The following is a 19131-nucleotide window of genomic DNA, read 5'->3' as shown; positions in this document are numbered from 1 at the left end:
GTCAATTCAAGCACCATTCGAATTTAAGTAGAATAGTCCTCTGCAAGCTGCTGATGTGTCTGTCGCGACTCAGGAGCTGCAGAACTTCCCAAAGGGCAGAGCCTAACAAGTCATTGCAGAGTAATAATGATTCTGTACAGAGTTTAAACTTTACTTCCCACTCAGGTCAGAAATGGCAGACAGCAGGATAAAATGAATACCATTTAATTCTCACTCGCTCTTCTGAAGTACGGTTTTGAGCAAAATTCATGAAAAGCAAGTTGCTGGAAACAACAACGGACAACGTGATTTTTCCCTGGCCAGGTCCTGATGATTTGTAATGAATTTTCCATCACCTGTATTGGTTGAAATACCCGTAGATGTCCGGAAAAAAATTATTTTGAATCACTTTAAATATCCAAATGCCCATCCAGCTAGTGGGTATTAATTTAAATGAAGCCATGAAGGTAGTTCCCAGTAGTTCAATATTTGCAATGATAATTTTCTTTGCAACTATTACAACAAAGTACATTAATATTGCACTTTTAGTGTGTCATAAAACATCCCAAGGTGCTTCACAGGAGCATAAACAGATGAAAATTGACACCAAACCAATTAGGACTGGCAACCCAAAAAAACTTGGTCAAATCTGCAGGTTTTACAAAAGATTGTAAAGGAGGAGAGAGAGATGGAGAGATTTAAGGAGGAAATTTCAGAAAGCTACAAATGCTGGGTTGAGAGGTTAGATTTGGAGAAAAACAAGAGGGGCAGGATTCTCCTGCAATCAGCGAGGCGGGCCGTACCGGCACCAAAGAGCGGCGTTAACCACACCGACGTCGGGCCGCCCGGAAGGTGCGGAATCCTCCGCACTTCCGGGGGCTAGGCCGGCGCTGGAGTGGTTGGTGCCGCGCCAACTGGCACCGAAGGGCCTCCGCCGGCCGGCGCTAGTTGGCACATGCGCAGGGGCACCAGCGTATTCTGGCGCATGCGCAGAACCGCTGGCGTGATTCCTGCGCATGCGCAGGGGGTTTCTTCTCCACGCTAGCCATCACGAGGCCTTACACAGGCCGATGCAGAGGGAAAGAGTGCCCCCACGACACAGGCCCGCCCGCAGATCAGTGGGCCCTGATCGCGGGCCAGGCCACCGTGGGGGCCCCCCCCGGCACCGGATCCCCCCGCGCCCCCGCCCGAGGACTCCGCAAGCCACCCTCAAAGCCAGGTCCTGCCGGTATGGACCTTGTCTAATCCACGCCAGCGGGACTGGCCGAAAACGAGGGGCCGCTCGGCCCATCGGGGCCTGGAGTAGGCCACTGCCAACGGCCCCCGACCGGCGCAGCGCGATCCCCGCCCCCGCCCAAAAACCGGCGCCGGAGAATTCGGCAGCCGGCGTCAGAGCGGCAGGGCGGGATTCACGCCGCCCCCCCGGCGATTCTCCGACCCGACGTGGTGTCGGAGAATCCCGCCCGAGGTCTCCAAGGGTTGTAGAGCTGAAGGGGGACAGAGCAGCAGTAATAGGCAGAGGATTTGGGTGTAGTGTTGAAAGAAATTATAAGGCCGTACCAGCACAGGCAAGGTTGACAAATGACACATCACATCTTAGCTGTACGTTGAATAGGACTAATGTGATCTCTACTATCCTCCTGGCTCTCCATTTATCACTTTCTCTCTATTTCCCACGGGTGTTTATGAGGTATCCCTTGTGCAGTTCCCGCCACCTCACCAGTCCTTTCTGCGCAGACAACGCACACAGAAAACCCCAACGTCAGGGGCACTTGGTTGGCAAGGAATCTTCACCCGCCTCATTTAATTAGATTTAATCTGGTGGCCGGGATTCTCCAAAATCCCGGCGAAGTATTGATGCTGGCGTAAACACCGGAATGTTTCACGCCGGCCTCAATGGGCCTCTTGGCCCAGCGATTCAGTGGCCCACAGGAGGCCAGCATGGCGCCGGAGTGCTGCACACAGCTCCAGCGCCGATACGTGGCCCTGCACTGCCACCACGGGTCCACGCATGCACGCAGCGGCCATTTCCGCATCGGCACATGCACGTGGTGGCCGTTTACGCGCCGGCGCCGCGCAACATGGCGTAGCGACACAGCAGCCTGGTGCGGAAGAAGGTAGGGCCTTCTTCTGTATTGCGCGTGCGCGCCGCCGATCGGTAGCCCCGATCGCGGGCCTGGCCGTCGTGGAGGCCCCCCGGTGTCTGATCCCCCCGCCCCCCCCACCAGGACGGCCAGTGCGGCCGCGGGTCCAAGCTCCCGCCAGTAGGAACCAGGTTGGAATCACGCCGGCGGAACTGGGCGGGAACTCGGCCGGTCGATCGCAGAGAATCGCCGTGGGGGCCGTTGACCGGCACCACGTCAACCCCGCGCGCGCGTGACTGACGTCGATTCTCCGGTCGGCGGGAATCGCATCCTGGCGTCGGAGCGGCGTGGTGGGAATTTGCGGCGTCACCGCCGATTCTCCGACCCGGCGCAGGCTCAGAGAATCCCGGCGATGTCTTTTAATTGATTCTAAAGTTGGTTCATGTTGGACCTCACTTTGTCATGTTTATTGACAAAAAGAGCTCAGTGCTGGGATGGGAGCACTTTTCTACTTGTGGCATTCAGTGCCACTTGGAAGTTCAGGTACAGATGAAAATCCCTCCAACACCACCAGCAGTGTGTTTTAATAGAAAGAAAGGATCCTCGGGATATCCTGAACTATCGCAGAGCTAATTAAGTACTTTGGAAGTGTAGTCACTGTTATAATGTGGACAAATGCAAACTTTTGAAAACAAATCTTCACAGCATAGGATATTTCCATTTCCCATGCCAACCACCTTTATTATAATACCAAACAGCCAATTAAGGCTGAATTATGAGCAACTCATGCTGTGGAACCACAGCAACTGGGGTCTAGGCTTAGTCAGTTCAAGATCATTTAATATAGAAACCTTACAGCCTGCTGAGACTTTCATCCCATCAAGGAGCAAAACGCATGAGGTCCCAAAGGTGAAACTTCAGTCCTCAGTAAAACCAATCCTCCATTCATACTCATCGACATTACCTAACAAAATGATTGTTACAATTAAAATATAAAATATTCCCACAATGTTAAACAGCAGAAACACTACTGTGGGAACTCTTGGATTTTAAACTATAATATTCTTCACATCTATTACTGCTGTCTAACACCATCCACTCTCAGGTTGGGATTTTAATTAAGGCTTCAGTCACTTCTGCTGGAGCTAATTCATCATCAAAGCATCCCTTGGACTCATTGTGGTTTCTTAATTAATACAGTACACTGCCTAGCTGGCATTGCGTTCCTACATTAACATTCTCGTTTAGATTTAATAAGGATCCTATTTGCACACTAACGATGTGAGCAAGATGTGCTGAGAACTTTACAAGTCATGAATTGGGCTCTCACCTTCCTTCCAGTGGAGGGAAGGCTGGAAAGACAGCAAGCCGAGCATTAAAATATTCTGAAGATAATGTCCTAGTCGAGAATATACATAGTGAGAGATAACTGCATTGCTTTAGAGCAGAAGTGTGACGTTCCATATCTCCGTCTGTCTTGCCGCCTTCCTCACAGTCTGCAGGTTTTGAAAATACAAGTTTGACAACTTGTGGCCAAATGTTGTCACTGTATCTCATCTAAACTTTGACTCCTTTTGACTTTAATGGCATCTTGTATGATGGGTCGTGGCCCTTTCACTTTTATTGCTCGAGAGTCAAGACAATAGGAGAAACTGATCTCATATATTTGTGAACAACACAGTGCAGGAGGCTTCTGGTGGTGACATGTCGGTGGAGGTCACTCAAGGAGTGGGTAGATGAGACTCTTGCCCCGATAAGGGCAGCTTTGACAAAGACGTTGACGGAGGTGTAGGAGCAAAGAGAGGTGTTGAAGAGGGTAGAGGAGGCACTGTCACAGCACAGCAGGCAGCTCACCTCAATGGAACAGGAGCTGCTGAAGGTGGGGGAAAGCAATAAAGGGCTGAGAGCCAAAGTGGAGGACCCGGAGAACAGGTCAGGAAGGCAGAATCTGAGGATCGTGGGACTGCCTGAGGGGGTGAAGGGCCAGAGGCCAACGGAGTACTTTGCTAACTTGATGGGGGAGGAGGAGCACGCCTCCCTTTACGAGTTGAACAGGACCCATTGGTTGCTCCGGCCGAAGCCAAAGACGAATGACCCACCGAGGGCTACCAGGTGAAGGAGAAGATCTTGAGATGGGTGAAGCAGAATCGACAGGTGAAGTGGGAAGGCATTGGTATTCAAAAATACCAAGATCTTACGGCGGAGCTGGCAAGAAGACGGGCGGCCTTTGGTCGGGTGAAGACAGCATTGTATAGTAGCAACGTAAGGTTTGGAGTGGCCTAACCGGCGAAGCTGAGGGTGACTTACAACTCAAAGGACTTTTATTTTGAGACATCGGAGGAGGCGGAGGCGTTCATGAAGGCTGAAGGACTGGGACAGAAATGAGTTTGGACTTTGGTGATGTTGACCGTGATCAATTTTCTTTTCTTCTTTTTTTTGATGAATCTCGCCTCGTCTTTCTTGTTATTTGGGGGTTGTTGTTTAATTTTGGTGTGGTAGTGGGGAAGGGAGGGGGTTGCGTGTTGGTAGCGATTGGCAGAGATTTTGGGTGTTTTTTCGTGTTGGGTTTGTGGGATTATGGGGTAGGGAGTTTGGAAGGTTTGGGTAAAGAGGGATTGGGTGTTGGTTCTGTTTCTGTGTGGGAGATGGGGCTCTGGCAGCAAATGCAGATTGGCTAGTGAATGGGAGCGAGGTGGAGTAGTGGGGCCACAGTTGTTGGATCCTGCATGGATAGGTTTTGATGGGCCTGGGGGTGTGAATGGTGGGTGTATGAGGATGATCCTGGATGAGGTGTTTTCAAGAGGAAGTGGTTGAAAGGGAAGAGAGGCGGGGGGTTGATGGTGACTAGGGTTAGGGCTGGGCTCTGCCTGGAATAGTGGGTATGGCAGTTAGGAGGGGTGGGGGGAACCCCCGGTCAGGATGGTGATGTGGAACGTGCGAGGGTTGTGGGGGGGCAGAGAAGTGAGTGAGAATTTTCTCGTACTTGAAGAGTTTAAAAGCCGATATGGTGCTGTTGCTGGAGACCCATCTGAGGGTGAAGGACCAGATGAGGCTGAGGAAGGGCTGGGTGAGCCAGGTGTTTCACTCGGGCTTTGACAGCAGGGCCCAGGGAGTGGTGATACTGGTGGGCAAGAGGGTGAGGTTCCAGATGGAGAAGGTGGTGGCAGATCAAGGGGGTTGTTATGTAATAATAATCTTCATTAGTGTCACAAGTAGGCTTACAAGAAGTTACTGTGAAAATCCCATAACGCCAAACTCCGGCCTCTGTTCAGGTACACTGAGGGAGAATTCAGAATGTCCAATTCACCTAACAAGCACGTCTTTCAGGACTTGTGGGAGTAAACCGAAATACCTGGAGGAAACCCGCGCAGACACGGGAAGAACGAGCAGACTCCACACAATCAGTGACCTAAGCCGGGAATTGAACCCGGGTCCCTGGCACTGTGAAGCCACAGTGCTGACCACTGTGCTACTGTGCCGCACACAATAGTAACGGGTGCATTGGAGGGGAGGTTGTTGGTGCCGGTTAGCGGGGAGAATGGCAACGGTTGAAAGAGGAGATTTTGGAAGTAGATGGGAGGTATGTGGACAACCCGATCGGCGAGGTTTGATCTGTCTACGGAGAAGGCAGATTGGCAGCTGAGAAGTGCAAGGGTGGTGCCATTTATTAGCATGAGAAGAAGGCTGGCTGCATGTTGGACAGCCAGTCTACAGGCAAGCAGCGGTGAGGAAGACGGTTTGGGTCAGAGATGGGACGGGTGAGCTGGTGGTGGTGCCAGAGCAGGTGAGCAAGATGTTTGAAGAGTTTTATATGGACCTGTATAGGTCAGAACCGCCGGAAGATACGTCGGATACGAGGGAGTTTTTGGGGTGTTGGAGTGCCCGGAGGTAGGAGAGGAGAAAAGGGCAGGATTTGAGGAAACAGTGGGGGTAGAAGGAATGCAGATAACGATAGGGAAGATGCAGATGGGTAATGAACCCGGGCCAGATGATGTTCCCGTGGAATTTTAGGAATAGTTTAAGGATAACTCGGCGCCACTGTTGGTAGAAATGTTTGAGGACGCGAAAGTTAAGGGGGCTTTGCCGGACACAATAGGTCAAGCATCCATTTCGTTGTTGCTTAAAAGGATATGGACCCGGTGGAGTGTGGGTCACATAGGCCCATATCTCTGTTGAATGTGGATGCCAAGATACTGGCGGAGGTGTTGGCGTTGAGGTTGGAGGAGTGCCTTCCAACGGTGATTGGGGAGGCTCAGACGGGGTTTATTAAGGATAGGCAGTTGTCGTCGAATGTGGGGCGGCTGTTGAATCTGGTGGTTTCTCCGGGGAGAAAGAAAGGAGTTGGAGGTGGTGTGTAGTGGGATGCGGAGAAGGCCTTTAATAGGGTGGAGTGGAGCTATCTGTTTGCAGTGTTGGAGAAGTTTGGGATTGGGCCTAAGTTTGTGCCATGAGTGAGATTGTTGTTTAAGGATCCGATGGCGTGTGTGCGAACGAATTATATGATTTCAGGGTACTTTCCACTGCATTGGAGAATGAGGCAGGGATGCCCCATGTCCAGCCTTCTGTTTGCACTGAGGTTGAGTCCTTGGCCATTGCACTGAGGTGCTCGGATTTATAGAAGGGGATAGTGAGGGGAGGGTGGTGCACAGGGTGGTCTCTGTATGCGGATGATCGGACCCAAACTGTTCGGTGGGGGACATAATGGGTCTGCTTAAGAGATTTGGGGCATTTTCAGGATACAAGTTGAATTTAGGGAGCAGCGAGTATTTTGTGGTGTCTTCTCCGGGGCGAGGGTTGGAGTGGGAGGGTTGCCGTTTCGGGTGGCAACAACCCATTTCAGGTATTTGGGGGTGCAGGTGGCCCAGGATTGTGTGCGACTTTGTAAGCTGAACTTTGTGAGTCTGGTTTGGAGGGTGAAAGTGGATTGATTGAGCTGGGACAGTCTTCCCCTGTTGCTAGACGGCCGGGTGCAGGCAGTTTCGATGAACATTTTGCCGCTGTTTTTATTCTTATTTCAGTACCTGCCGGTCTTTTTACTGAAGTTGTTTTGTAAGAGGATGGACAGGCTGATTTTGTCATTTATTTGGGCTGGGAAGGTGGCCAGAATAAGGAAGACGGCACTTCAGAGGTGCCGGCAGTTGGGAGGCTCGGGCCTTCCGAACTTGTATTATTACAGGGCGAGGAACGCGGAGAAGGTGTGGGGCTGGAGTAGGGAGGTGGAGGCTTTATGGATGGGGATGGAGGCAGGTTCTTGTAGGGGGTCGGGGTTGCAGGTGCTGGCGATGGCACTGCTTCCATTTGCCCCGGGGAAGTGTTCGTGAAGTCCTGGCAACGTGTCGGTTGCCACATTGAAGATTTGGAGGCAATTTCGGCAGCACTTTAGGTTGGCAGCTGATGCCGATCCAAGGGAATCAAGGATTTGAGCCGGGGAGGATGGATGCGAAGTTTCAAGGATGGGAAGAGAGAGGGATGAAGGAGATGAAGGATTTGTTTTTGGAGGGGCGGTTCACAAGCTTGGAGGTGTTGAGGGGGAAGTTTGGTTTCCGCCTGAGGGGGCTTTTTGTATATGTAGGTGCGCGACTTTGCTGGAAAGGTTTGTCCGTCCTTTCTGATAGTGCCTGCCTCCTTTTTGCTGGAAGGGGTGCTGTCGGTAATGGGGTTGGCGGGTGGGGTCGTCTCAGCAATTTATGGGAGGATTTTGGAGTAGGATAAGGTACTATGGAGGGGGTTAAGGCCTAGTGGGGATGGCGCCAGAGGAGGGATTGCGGTGTGAGATGCTGCAGAGGGTGAATGCCTCAACCGTGTGCGTGAAGCTGGTGTTCGTACAGTTGAAGGTGATGCACATTTGGCGAAGTCAAGGGTGAGCCAGCTGTTTGAGTGGGTCGAGGATATTTACGAACGGTGCGGGAGTGGCCCAGCTAATCATGTGCATATGTTCCGGTTCTGTCCGAAGCTGGAGAAATTTTGGGGATCATTTTCAGAACCATTTCGGCAATCCTGCATGTGGATTTGGAGCCTGGTCCCCTGGGGGCCATATTTCGGGTGTCAGTCCTGCCGGAGTTGCAGCCGGAAGTGGGGGCAGATGTTTTAGCCTTTGTCTCTTGTTGATCACTTCGCAGGCAGGTTTTTTGAGGTGGAGATCAGCTTCTCCCCCCTGTGCCTTGGCGTGGCGGGGGGACTCGAATGGAGTTTCCGTATTTGGAGAAGGTGAAATTCGGCCTAAGGCGGGGCAGATGAGGGGTTCCACCAGAGATGGGGTTTGTTCATTTTGCATTTCGGAGACCTCGTTACCGTCAACTGTTGTGGGGGGGTTTGTGTGGAGGGGGTTGGTGCAGGGTTTATTATATTTGGGCTGTAATATTTTTGTCTTATTTTGCAAAATGTTAAATGCTAAAAATCTGAATAAAAATACTTTTTAAAAAAACCAACCCAGTGCAAGGTGGAGGGACGAGATGTGTGGGAGCAATGGGAGGGAGCCCTGCAGGACTGGTAAACATTACATAAAATATCAACAGAGAATATAGAGCCCACAGGATTTCCTGGTGGGCAAGCAGCACTAATGGCAAGGCAGGCTGAAGGTTAAGGTTGAAGTTTGTACAGAGTCAAGCTTGTAAAGTTATTAAAGAAGTCAAGTCTTGGTGTGACAGAAGTGCGGATAAGGTTTTCAGCGACAGCGCAATGCTTTGAAAAAGGAGGCAGGCGATGCTATACAGGTGAGAGCAGGCAACACTGACGTCAAATGCAGATTGAAGCTCAGCTCACTTTCAAACCAATGCTCCTTGCCATCCAGTTCAGCCTGAGTGAGCAGCCAAGGGGTAGCGTACAAAGGTATCAAGTAGTCTGGTTTCAATCTTCTCAATATTTCTTCATGATTTGGTGTTGGGCATCCTAGTTGACAACAAAGGGGTAATGATGGATAAATTGAATAGAAACAGAAAATGCTGGAAATAATCAGCAAATCTAACAGCATCTGCGATGACTGCACTCTGATGAAAAATCATCAACCTCAAATATTAACTGTGTTTCTCTCTACACGCATGCTCCCAGAATAGTTGGGTATTTCCAACATTTTCAGTTTTTAATTGTGGCTTTCCAGCATCTGCAATACTTTGTTCCTCTGTAGAAAGGTGAAGTTAGGTGCTGTTAGCATCAATGTGGAAGCTGACTCCTTGTCGACATTCCAGAGATGTTGCTGGTCACCTTGGCACAGTGAGGAATGCAACCGAGTGAGGCAGCCTGGCAGGGTGGGGAAGAGATGACAGAGAGGAATGAATGGCCCAATACATTTGAAAACCAAAGGAGAACAAGGAAGGAAAACAATCACACGGTTAAAATCACAAAGAACATTGTTGATAACTTTCACCATGGTATTCTCAGTATTATGAGCAGGATGGGACAGAAATCATGGTGAAAATATCTGAATGGAATTGCAGGAATCAGGCACATAAATGCATGGGAGTGGTTAATGCCTTTAACAAATTCAACTACAAAAGCAACAACTTGCATTTCTACAGCCTCCATGGCCTCACTCTTCCTATCTCTGTAACCTCCTCTGTCTCGCAACACTCTGCACACCTTCTATACTGGCATTTTTCATTCTGCTAGTTTTAATCATTCCACCATTGGCTTTGGCTGAATATAGGCACTAAACTCTGGAATTTCCCTCCCTGAACCTTTCCACCTCTCCACTTTGCTTTCCTCACCTACCCCCTCCTTAAACCCTATCCCTTTGAGAAAGTTTTTGGTCAACTGCCTTAATATCTTTTTTATGTGCCTTGGTGTCACCTTTCACTTGATGACACTCCTTTGAAGCAAGTTGGATGTTTCACAATGTGAAAGCAACCATACAAATGCTCATTGTGTTTCACATAAGAAGCTTGCACAAGCAATTAACAGAAAAAGGAATGGAGGGATGGAGGCTGAGCAATGGTGAAGTTAGAGAGAGCAATAAAAGACATGGACCAAAAAATGGATGTTGAGAAGGTTTTTAAAGGCAGGGAGAGAAGTAGAGAGGTGAGGAGGTTGGAAGGAAACTCTAGAGAATAAGATTAAGGCTGGTGAAGATCCTCGCACCAATGGTGCAGAAAAATGGGGTCAGTATTATTCAGGACAAGTTATTGATTTTGTTTTAAAAAGCATTGTTTCTATCCATATCTTTTCTCATCTTTCTGCAAAATAATCTGAGTCAGAGAGACAAAGGATATAAGATTAGAGCACGCTGTAGAGATGGAGTGGAACAGGGCCATTTGAAGGCAAGGATCAAGATTTCAAATTCTTAACACTGGTCAACAGTCAGCACAAGGTTTGGGCAAGGAGAGTTGAGTTCTGGATTGACAGCTGAAAGTTGTAACAAGCTGGAGTTTAAATGTGATGAATGAGAGACTAGCAAGAAGAACATTGGAGAAAACAAGTCTAGGAGTAACATAACCATGTCTACAGAATTTGATATCAGTTGCAAGATGTTCTTTGTTCTTTAGAGGGATACGGCACGAGGAAGTGCTAAGGGTTTTGGCCATGGGTGGCATCATGACCAGTACAGGCTTGGAGGGCTGAAGGGCCTGTTCCTGTGCTGTATTGTTCTTTGGAACTAAACCGTCTTAGAACATAGAACATACAGTGCAGAAGGAGGCCATTCGGCCCACCGAGCCTGCACCGACACACTTAAGCCCTCACTTCCACCCTATCCCCGTAACCCAATAACCCCTCCTAACCTTCTTGGACACTAAGGGCATGGCCAATCCACCTAACCTGCACGTCTTTGGACTGTGGGAGGAAAGCGAAGCACATGGAGGAAACCCATGCAGCCTCCGCACAGACAATGACCCAGCGGGGAATCGAACCTGGGACCCTGGCGCTGTGAAGCCACATTGCTATCCACTTGTGCTACCGTGCTGCCCTAGTCTTGGTGCTGATTGAGATGTAGATTTTGAAATTCAGCTCTGGATCAAATAAGAGGCAAAGGTTTTGCAAGGCTTGGTTAGCTTGAAAAGGTGGGTTGTGAGGATGGTGGAGTCAATGGCAAAGAAGTAGAGTTTTATATGGAGATCCAAAATGTTGATCATTACAGAAAAACAGCAATTTAAATATGGGAAAGATATTGGAGAGTATGGAAGGGCTAGGCTAAACTTTTGAAAATGAAATTGTTGGTGGCAATTATGAATGGAAAGAGATTGGTACTCAAGCAAAGGATCCTATTAACAACATCAGCGAGCATTAGGGCAGAAGAATAATGAGTAGTCAAGAAATACAATTGGAGAGGATTCCTTTAGCTCAGCCAAAGTAGGTGACTCACAGGATTACATAGTAGCACAATCAGCTAGGCATAAAGATTAAAATGAATCAAACCAGATCAATGTTTTTATCTTTTATTTTGTTGCAAAGAGACCGGGGCACAAAAACAAGCAAGTCTTGCTACAATTGTACAGGGCTTTGGTGCGACCTGGAGTATTGTGTACAGTTTTGGCCTCTTAAGAAGGATATATGTGTCTTGAAGGCAGTACAGTGAAGATTCATTACCCGATTTCTTAGGATGAGGGGGTTTTCCTCTGATGAGAATCTGAGTAAATTCAGCATGTACTCTCAAGAGTTTAAAAGAACCAAAGGTGATCTCATTGAGACATATAAAATTGTGATGGGGCTTGACAGCGTAGACTCCAGATCTTCAGTGTTGAAGTGGGAATCAAGCGTTGGGAGATGTGCCAATGTCACAATCCTGCCTCCAACCCAGGAGTGTGCACCAGTACAATTTTATTCAGCAGAGGTGGGGTCAATCTGCAGTCCAAAGTCTGAGACTGAAGCAGGCTGATATCAAAGGGATCAAGAACAAAGAAAATCACAGCCCAGGAACAGGCCCTTCGGCCTTCCCAGCCTGCGCCCATCCAGATCCTTTATCTAAACCTGTCTTCTATTTTCCAAGGATCTACTTCCCTCTGTTCCCCACCCGTTCATATATCTGTCTAGATGCATCTTAAATAAGGCTATCATGCCCGCCTGTACCACCTCCGCTGGCAAAGCGTTCCAGGCACCCACCACCCTCTGTGTAAAATACTTTCTACGCACATCTCCCTTAAACTTTCCCCGTCTCACCTTGAAATCGTGACCCCTTGTAATTGACACCCCCACTCCTGGAAAAAGCTTGTTGCTATCCACCCTGTCCATACCTCTCATAATTTTGTAGACCTCAATCAGGTCCCCCCTCAACCTCTGTCTTTCCAACGAAAACAATCCTAATCTACTCAACCTTTCTTCATAGCTAGCACCCTCCATACCAGGCAACATCTTGGTGAACCTCCTCTGCACCCTCTCTAAAGCATCCACATCCTCTGATAATGTGGCGACCAGAACTGCACGCAGTATTCCAAATGTGGCCTAACCAAAGTCCTATACAACTGTAACATGACCTGCCAACTCTTGTACTCAATACCCCTTCCGATGAAGGCAAGCATGCTGTATGCCTTCTTGACCACTCTATCGACCTGCGTTGCCACCTTCAGGGTACAATGGACCTGAACTCCCAGATCTCTCTGTACATCAATTTTCCCCAGGACTCTTCCATTGACCGTATAGTCCACTCTTGAATTAGATCTTCCAAAATGCATCACCTCGCATTTGCCTGGATTGAACTCCATCTGCCATTTCTCTGCCCAACTCTCCAATCTATCTTTATTTTGCTGTTCTCTGACAGTCCTCCTTGCTATCTGCAACTCCACCAACAGGCTAAAACTCCTGTCTCCATTTGCTTAGAAATAGGCCATCTATTGATCAGTGTGAGTCCCCTCCTAACCCTCACTCCCCTGCCATTTCACCCCATCCCTACTACTCCCCTCACCCATTACCGCTCCCTTCAGACCTTCATACACCACTCATCCCCATACATTCCCTCATGCCTCCTCAAATCCACAACCCACTCATCATGTGTCCACTATTAACAGAACTTATGAGTCCTATAACAACAATTGGAAGTCTTTGAAAAGCTCACAAATCTGTCAAATAAACAAACATTACTTGAATAGCCACTTGGAAACCCATAATCTTCTTCAAAAAGTTCATAAATTTGTTAAATTTAAGAAGTGTTACTTGAATTGTCACTTTAAAAAATACTCCTCTTTGAAAAGCTCATAAATCTGTCAAAATGATCAAGTTCATATTCCCCTGTCAGCAATCCCTGCTGAGCAGAATCCATTAGTGTTTTTTAAAGGTTGTCATGCATTCATAATGACTAAACAACTGTGCCAATAAATCTTCCTGTGCAAATTCCATTTGAGCTTTTGAACACAGCCAAATAGATGGCTGAGCCTAACTTCAAAGATTTCCCCAATGGAAACAAGTTTGGAATTAATTGTACAGCATGTTGTAATGATTAATTGTAATGGCCCCTGAAGTTGAATACCCTAGTAAGAAGAAATAGGTATAGCATAATCAATTTACATAGCAAGTTACTATTATAAATGTGGATGGAGCAATTTATTCTGGAAATACTAATTTCATCTAAAAATGGAAACTGAAATAGAGATGTAGGGTGCAATCTACCAGCCATGCTGCACCCAGTAAGCAGTGCGCCGCGGTGCAATGTGTCCGGTAAATGGTGGGAGACACCCTCCTGGGATCTACCCAGTTCACCACACCTTGCAAGATCGCGTTAGATCTCACGAGACTTCGCAATATAAAACCCGCCCATTGTGGTCATTTTTTGGCAAATCTGCATATTAGAGTGAGACAGCTAGTCTCTTTAACATGTAGTTCCCTGAGAAAACCTAGGTGGTGGGCTCTATCCCCTTCACCTTGGAGAACTCAGGTCGGGCATCCTGGCATATCGAGCCTGTAAGTGCTACCTATGTGCAAGGCTATCACTGCCAAGGTGCCAAGCAGGCGTTTTTTGAACAGCGGTGATCAGGTGGGGGATGCGCTGCACGGATGAGGGAGGTCGGGGGGGGAGGGGGAGGACCCCCTTACAGTGAGTTGAAGCTTGGGAGGGGTTTTGGGAGTCGCTTCAGGGGCTCAAGAGATCGGGATGCCATTTAAAAATAGTGTACCGATCTCACGCTGCACTGAGGAGTTTCAGCAAACAGGGATCCTCAGTGCAGGAAATGTGACTAATTGCAGCTTTGGTCACACATTCCCCACTGAGGCCCCATACCTGACTGGAGTAATGTTAGATAATGTTGTGTTTATCAGCACTGCGATAACGTGCTCCTTATGGGCGAAATCTTCCTCCTGTTCACGCTGGCAGGATCTTTCAGTCCCACTGGCGGTGCACCCCTGGCACAGCTTTCCTGGTGGTGTGGCATGGATTCAATGGGGAAACCCCATGACCCCATGAGGGCAGCACGGTAGCTTGAGGGCAGCACGGTAGCACATTGGTTACACTGGGGCTTCACAGCTCCAGGGCCCCAGATTCGATTGCCTGCTGGGTCACTGTCTGTGCGGAGTCTGTACGTTCTCCCCGTGTCTGCGCGGGTTTCCTCCAGTTGCTCCGGTTTCCTCGCACAATCCAAAGACCTGCAGGTTAGGTGGATTGGACATGCTAAATTGCCCTTAGTGTCCAAAAAGGTTAGATGGGGTTATTGGTTTATGGGGCTAGGGTGGAAGTGAGGGCTTAAGTGGGTCGGTGGGCAGACTCGATGGGCCGAATGGCCTCCTTCTGCACTGTATCTATGTATCTATGACAACGGCAGGACCGGAAGATCCCACCATCACCAAGAAAGATGCCACTGGTAGGCCAGAGAATCTCGCCCCATGTTTGCATGTCTTGGTGTAATTAGTCATTGTCTCCACCCCATCTTCTCGCCCCATTTATCAAAAGGCAGCAATTAGCACAATGCCGTAGGGTATTAACTATGTAACATGCATATTCACTTACTCACTCTCGAGCTTAGTTGGCAAGACCTGCTCTGGGACTCATCAATGACATTAGCAAATTAAATGATTTAATGTCTGTGTTAAGTGCTGATTTTTTGAAAATTAACTTGTGTGGGAATATCATGCAAATAATTTGTCTATAATAGGTCCCAATTTCTCACCTAAAGTATTGGAATCAAACTGACCAGATGAAATCACTACCTTGAAATCATATTCTCAGCATTGAGAGCGCGCAAAGCAATCAGGAGAAGCTAACGCGTGATTACTCAGAGTGCAATACTTCTGCCAAGTCTGATTTATTGGTTGTACACATGGCAGAAGCCACATAAACATTCTGTTACTCAAAGTGTTTTAAATTGGTAATCCTTGTTTAATTATTGTTTTTATTATCAAGTCTAGATTATTCTACAAATCGAGCTCTGCTGCCTAAGGATTCTTTTGAAAAAAACATTGCAGTGTTTTCCACTTCGTTTTACAAGGACATGAACAGGGGGAATTAGATACCCCACCTCCCTCTGGTTGTGACAAGGCACCAGACATCTGTGAATCACAGTTAGTGTCTTCCAAAGCAGGGGAACATAATCGGAGTGCCTGGTGTATGGCGAGAGTTAAAGATTTTAAAAACTCAATGAGATCAGTCAACAAGAGCCAGAGAGCCACAAAACAAAAAGCAAGTCAGGACTGGACAAAAAGAAAGCGACCACAATTTTATTAAGGGGGAAGCAGAGCTAAAAGAAAAACAGATCAAAGCGAAAGAAATTAAACATAAGGCCAGCCATAGAAATCAGACGGAATGAGAAGAGTGGCATCCAGAAAATCTGCATAACAATTAAATCCAGGATGGGAGCTAAGCAGCGAGTCCTTAAACAGCAAAAATGTTTAAAGGGGGAATTATTACAGCGCAAGCAGCAGAATAGACTGGAAATGTTTACTAAGAACTGGAGGCAGGCAGAGAGTGGTAAATGAGGCTAAGGACCGGACTCGGTGGGAATGTTTCTACAATACAAGCTGATAGCCATATTTAGGAAAGCGTGTGAAAAATCATACGGCAGCGAGAAGAATGCAAAGTAAACACAAGGGAGTTTAATAAAACTGTATGTTCAAGAACAAAATTGCAATCTGTAGGAAGTAGTGGAAATGTTGCTATAACTGCAAGACTGAAACAAAGCTGACAGCAAAAAGTAACCATTTATTCTATGGGGAGGGGAGGCAGGGTTAATACTTCGAAATAAAATGTTGCCATCTGTCGAAGTGGCCAAGAAGCTTCTGGATGGTTGTAAAGCTCCACCCGATTTACCATTTTTAAAAATCAATTGTTTTGTTCTTATCCAATCTTAGCTGGACGTGTGACTTGAATCCCACAATAGCCTGGTTGACTCCCGACTTTCCCTTAAAGTGGCCTAGCAAGCACTCAGCTCAGGACACAGGGGATGGACAATAAATGCTGACTTTTCTTGTAACATCCATATCCCAAAAATGAATAAAATATTTAGCAAAGGATGCAGATAGGCATTGGACATACTTAATCAAATATCATTGACCTTTTTAATGCAATCGACATAAAGATATAAGTTTATGGAGAGAGATCTGTCAGCCAAAAGGCTTGGGAAGATTAAAACACGCAACCATCAGGAATTGGATTGGGAGTAATCAAACAAATTTAATTCTGGGTTGTAGCAGCTGGTGGAAAAAAGGTTGTTCCCACCAGCCTGGGCTGAATTCTGAGACAGAGGTCAGGTCAAAAGATGACCGTCCAGCCACCCAACTATTTACAATTTTCCAACTCTTATATTCAGTGTTCACGCACTACTATGCATTGCCATGAATTGTGAGCAAATGCAGAAAAGTGAAATGTGGGGGAAAAGTTCATTTTTCATGTGCTTACTGCCAGGTATCAAATTTGTACTGTGTGACCCACGCTCCAGATTTGGGGACGACACCATTCGAGGACACATCACCGTTCCTGCAACCGCAGGGGTCTGCCAGTAGTTGGAGCTTCAGAAGTCGCAGTTCTCAGATGTATCCTGACAGCATCATGACAAGTGCACCCTGCAGCAAATTCACTTGGTCAAGCCGACTGATGGGCAATGCCACAGAAGATCGGCCAGGGAAATTTAAAAAGTTGAAGGACACTCAATAGCTGTATTTGGGGTGTAGCTAAGTTTTTTTTAGAACGTAACGGTTGGATCCGTGATTTGTGCTGTTAGCTAATTTCAGCTTCAGCAGATACTATATAAGTTGGCTTCAGCACCGAGGTGGGAGGAAAATTAATCAGAGATCCTGCACTTTATCAATATCGAGTAACCCCTGCCAAAAATATAGATAGGTTGACAGTTAGGTGCCATCTTCACTCCCACCGTGGCAATCACAGTAGAATATTGTGTCTATTTTCACACAAGGACAATAACTTTTTTTTAAAATATGGTATTAACTGGGTCAGTATCTGTCGAACAATATCCAACATCAGTCTCCTAAATTCATGAAATGATATCTGACACAAGCCCCCATTTTTCAAGCGAGGTCGGGTAGGGTTTGCAGACTAATGGAAAACATTTCGAAGGCTGACAATAACAAATTTGCAGCAAATTACATGATGCTGCAAAGACCGCTGGCTTGAACAGATATAAAGATATTACAATACCAAGTAGTCTTAGACAGATACAGCTGACCCCCCACTGACACACAGTCAGCATTAATAAATGATTTCACTTCTTCCTATCTCTCCAACTTGACACTCATATAATTCAAATGTATGAGTTTTCCATCAAGAGAGATAGATACAGATTTGGCTACGAATAAGATGGGGAAAGTATTCAGTATTCCAATGTCGCCACTAGAGCAACTGCCCTCTCCCCACCCTCTTCTTCTAAAGAACTTAAAAACTGGGAAGCAGCCCAGGGTGCATTTCTCAGTGTTAATTCGTCGCCTTCCAAACGTTGCTTATAGAGCTACTGTTGTGTTGTTTCTGTCGGTTTCCAATAACAGTCAATACCCCCACAGTTTGGGCGCGATCTTTTCCGACACGTCAAATCAGTGTAGAAATATGTTGGTGTGACAACTACTCTTGCTGCTGGTAAGTTACAGAAAACATATCACCATCTCCTCCCATAAAAGGCACACACACACAGAAAACTTGCACATCCCTGATGTAAAATCGCAGCTGAACAAGTGTCCAAACATCATCAAGCTCGAACAGATCAGTCGCCTCCAAAGTTTTTTTTTAAAAAGGGAAACTTCCAACAACTTCGCTCGCAACGCGGTCAACAAATACTCTCAGCTCTGGGCAATGTTCCGGAGAAGGTTTTATTTACTCTTATAACTGACAATTATAATTAGAAAATACGGTCACCGCTCGATTGCTGCATGACAAACCCCAAAATCAACCCATTTGTATATTTCAGACTAACTAAACAAACAACAGATTTTCTTTTTACTTGCAGCCGTCACATTGAAGTTCTACTTCCAGCCAGCATTAGTTTAAGGTTTCAGCACAGTAGCCCAGTGTGAGGCTTGTTATTATTAGTTTGCTTATTTATTTAAGTCAATGCATTTAGGATGAGGGAGCTCACCGCGTCCGTAGGCGAGGTGCAGCTTCAGCGCTCGGCCACTCTTGAGCACCGCGATGTGCAGGTATGTGAACCAGATGCCGAAGGTGAGCAGGACGAGCAGCAGTAGCAGTTTGAACTGTTTGCGGATCTTCTTTAGGGGGAAGCGCCACATCCTTTCAATGCGGGAGCAGCCGCCGCCGAGAGCCCATCTCCCTCTTGCACTGTCAGTGGGGAGGACGAGGAGAGAGACTCAGGCACAAAGGGAGAGGCAGACACCGCCAGCAGCGACAGATCTCCCCCCACCCTACTCCACCCCCCTTGCTCACACCCACCCAACCCTCACAGCTGCCGCCACATCTTCAAATCGATGCCCGCCCCGTTCGTTCACTCCAAAAGGATGGACTAGTCGTTCAACAAGCCGGGCTGCATGGCTCCCCTTATGTGGGTGTGCGGGCGACTTGCCAGCTCCGGCTGCCTGCCTCTCTCTCTCTCTCTGAGCCTCACGCTTAAGGAGCGCCTTGCAGCAGCTCAGACTCTACCGCCCCTCCCGCCCGCCCGCACGCACGGCCCGGGCAGCGGCGGACTGCCCGCCCACCGCTCAACCAAACCCCAAACCCAGGCAGAAGGCGCCCGGCCAAGGGGAAGGGGGCGGAGGCAGCGGG

General features: G+C 47.7%; 1 protein-coding gene across 2 annotated transcripts in view; it reads right to left on the bottom strand.

The window, feature by feature from the left end:
- The window catches only part of LOC140431000 (N-acetyl-beta-glucosaminyl-glycoprotein 4-beta-N-acetylgalactosaminyltransferase 1-like), a 1349192-nt gene extending 1330431 nt beyond the window's left edge, over positions 1-18761 (bottom strand). For both annotated transcript variants that reach the window (XM_072518891.1, XM_072518892.1), the window contains exon 1: positions 18491-18761. In XM_072518891.1, coding sequence (XP_072374992.1) covers positions 18491-18641 — 151 coding nt within the window. In that variant the 5' untranslated portion in view covers positions 18642-18761. The remainder of the gene's footprint in view (positions 1-18490) is intronic.
- Between the last annotated feature and the right edge of the window lie 370 nt (positions 18762-19131).

This window comes from Scyliorhinus torazame, chromosome 10 (assembly GCF_047496885.1).
Source record: "Scyliorhinus torazame isolate Kashiwa2021f chromosome 10, sScyTor2.1, whole genome shotgun sequence".
Classification (NCBI taxonomy): domain Eukaryota; kingdom Metazoa; phylum Chordata; class Chondrichthyes; order Carcharhiniformes; family Scyliorhinidae; genus Scyliorhinus; species Scyliorhinus torazame.
Note: the sequence above shows the minus strand (reverse complement) of the source record. Positions and strands in the feature narration are given on the sequence as shown.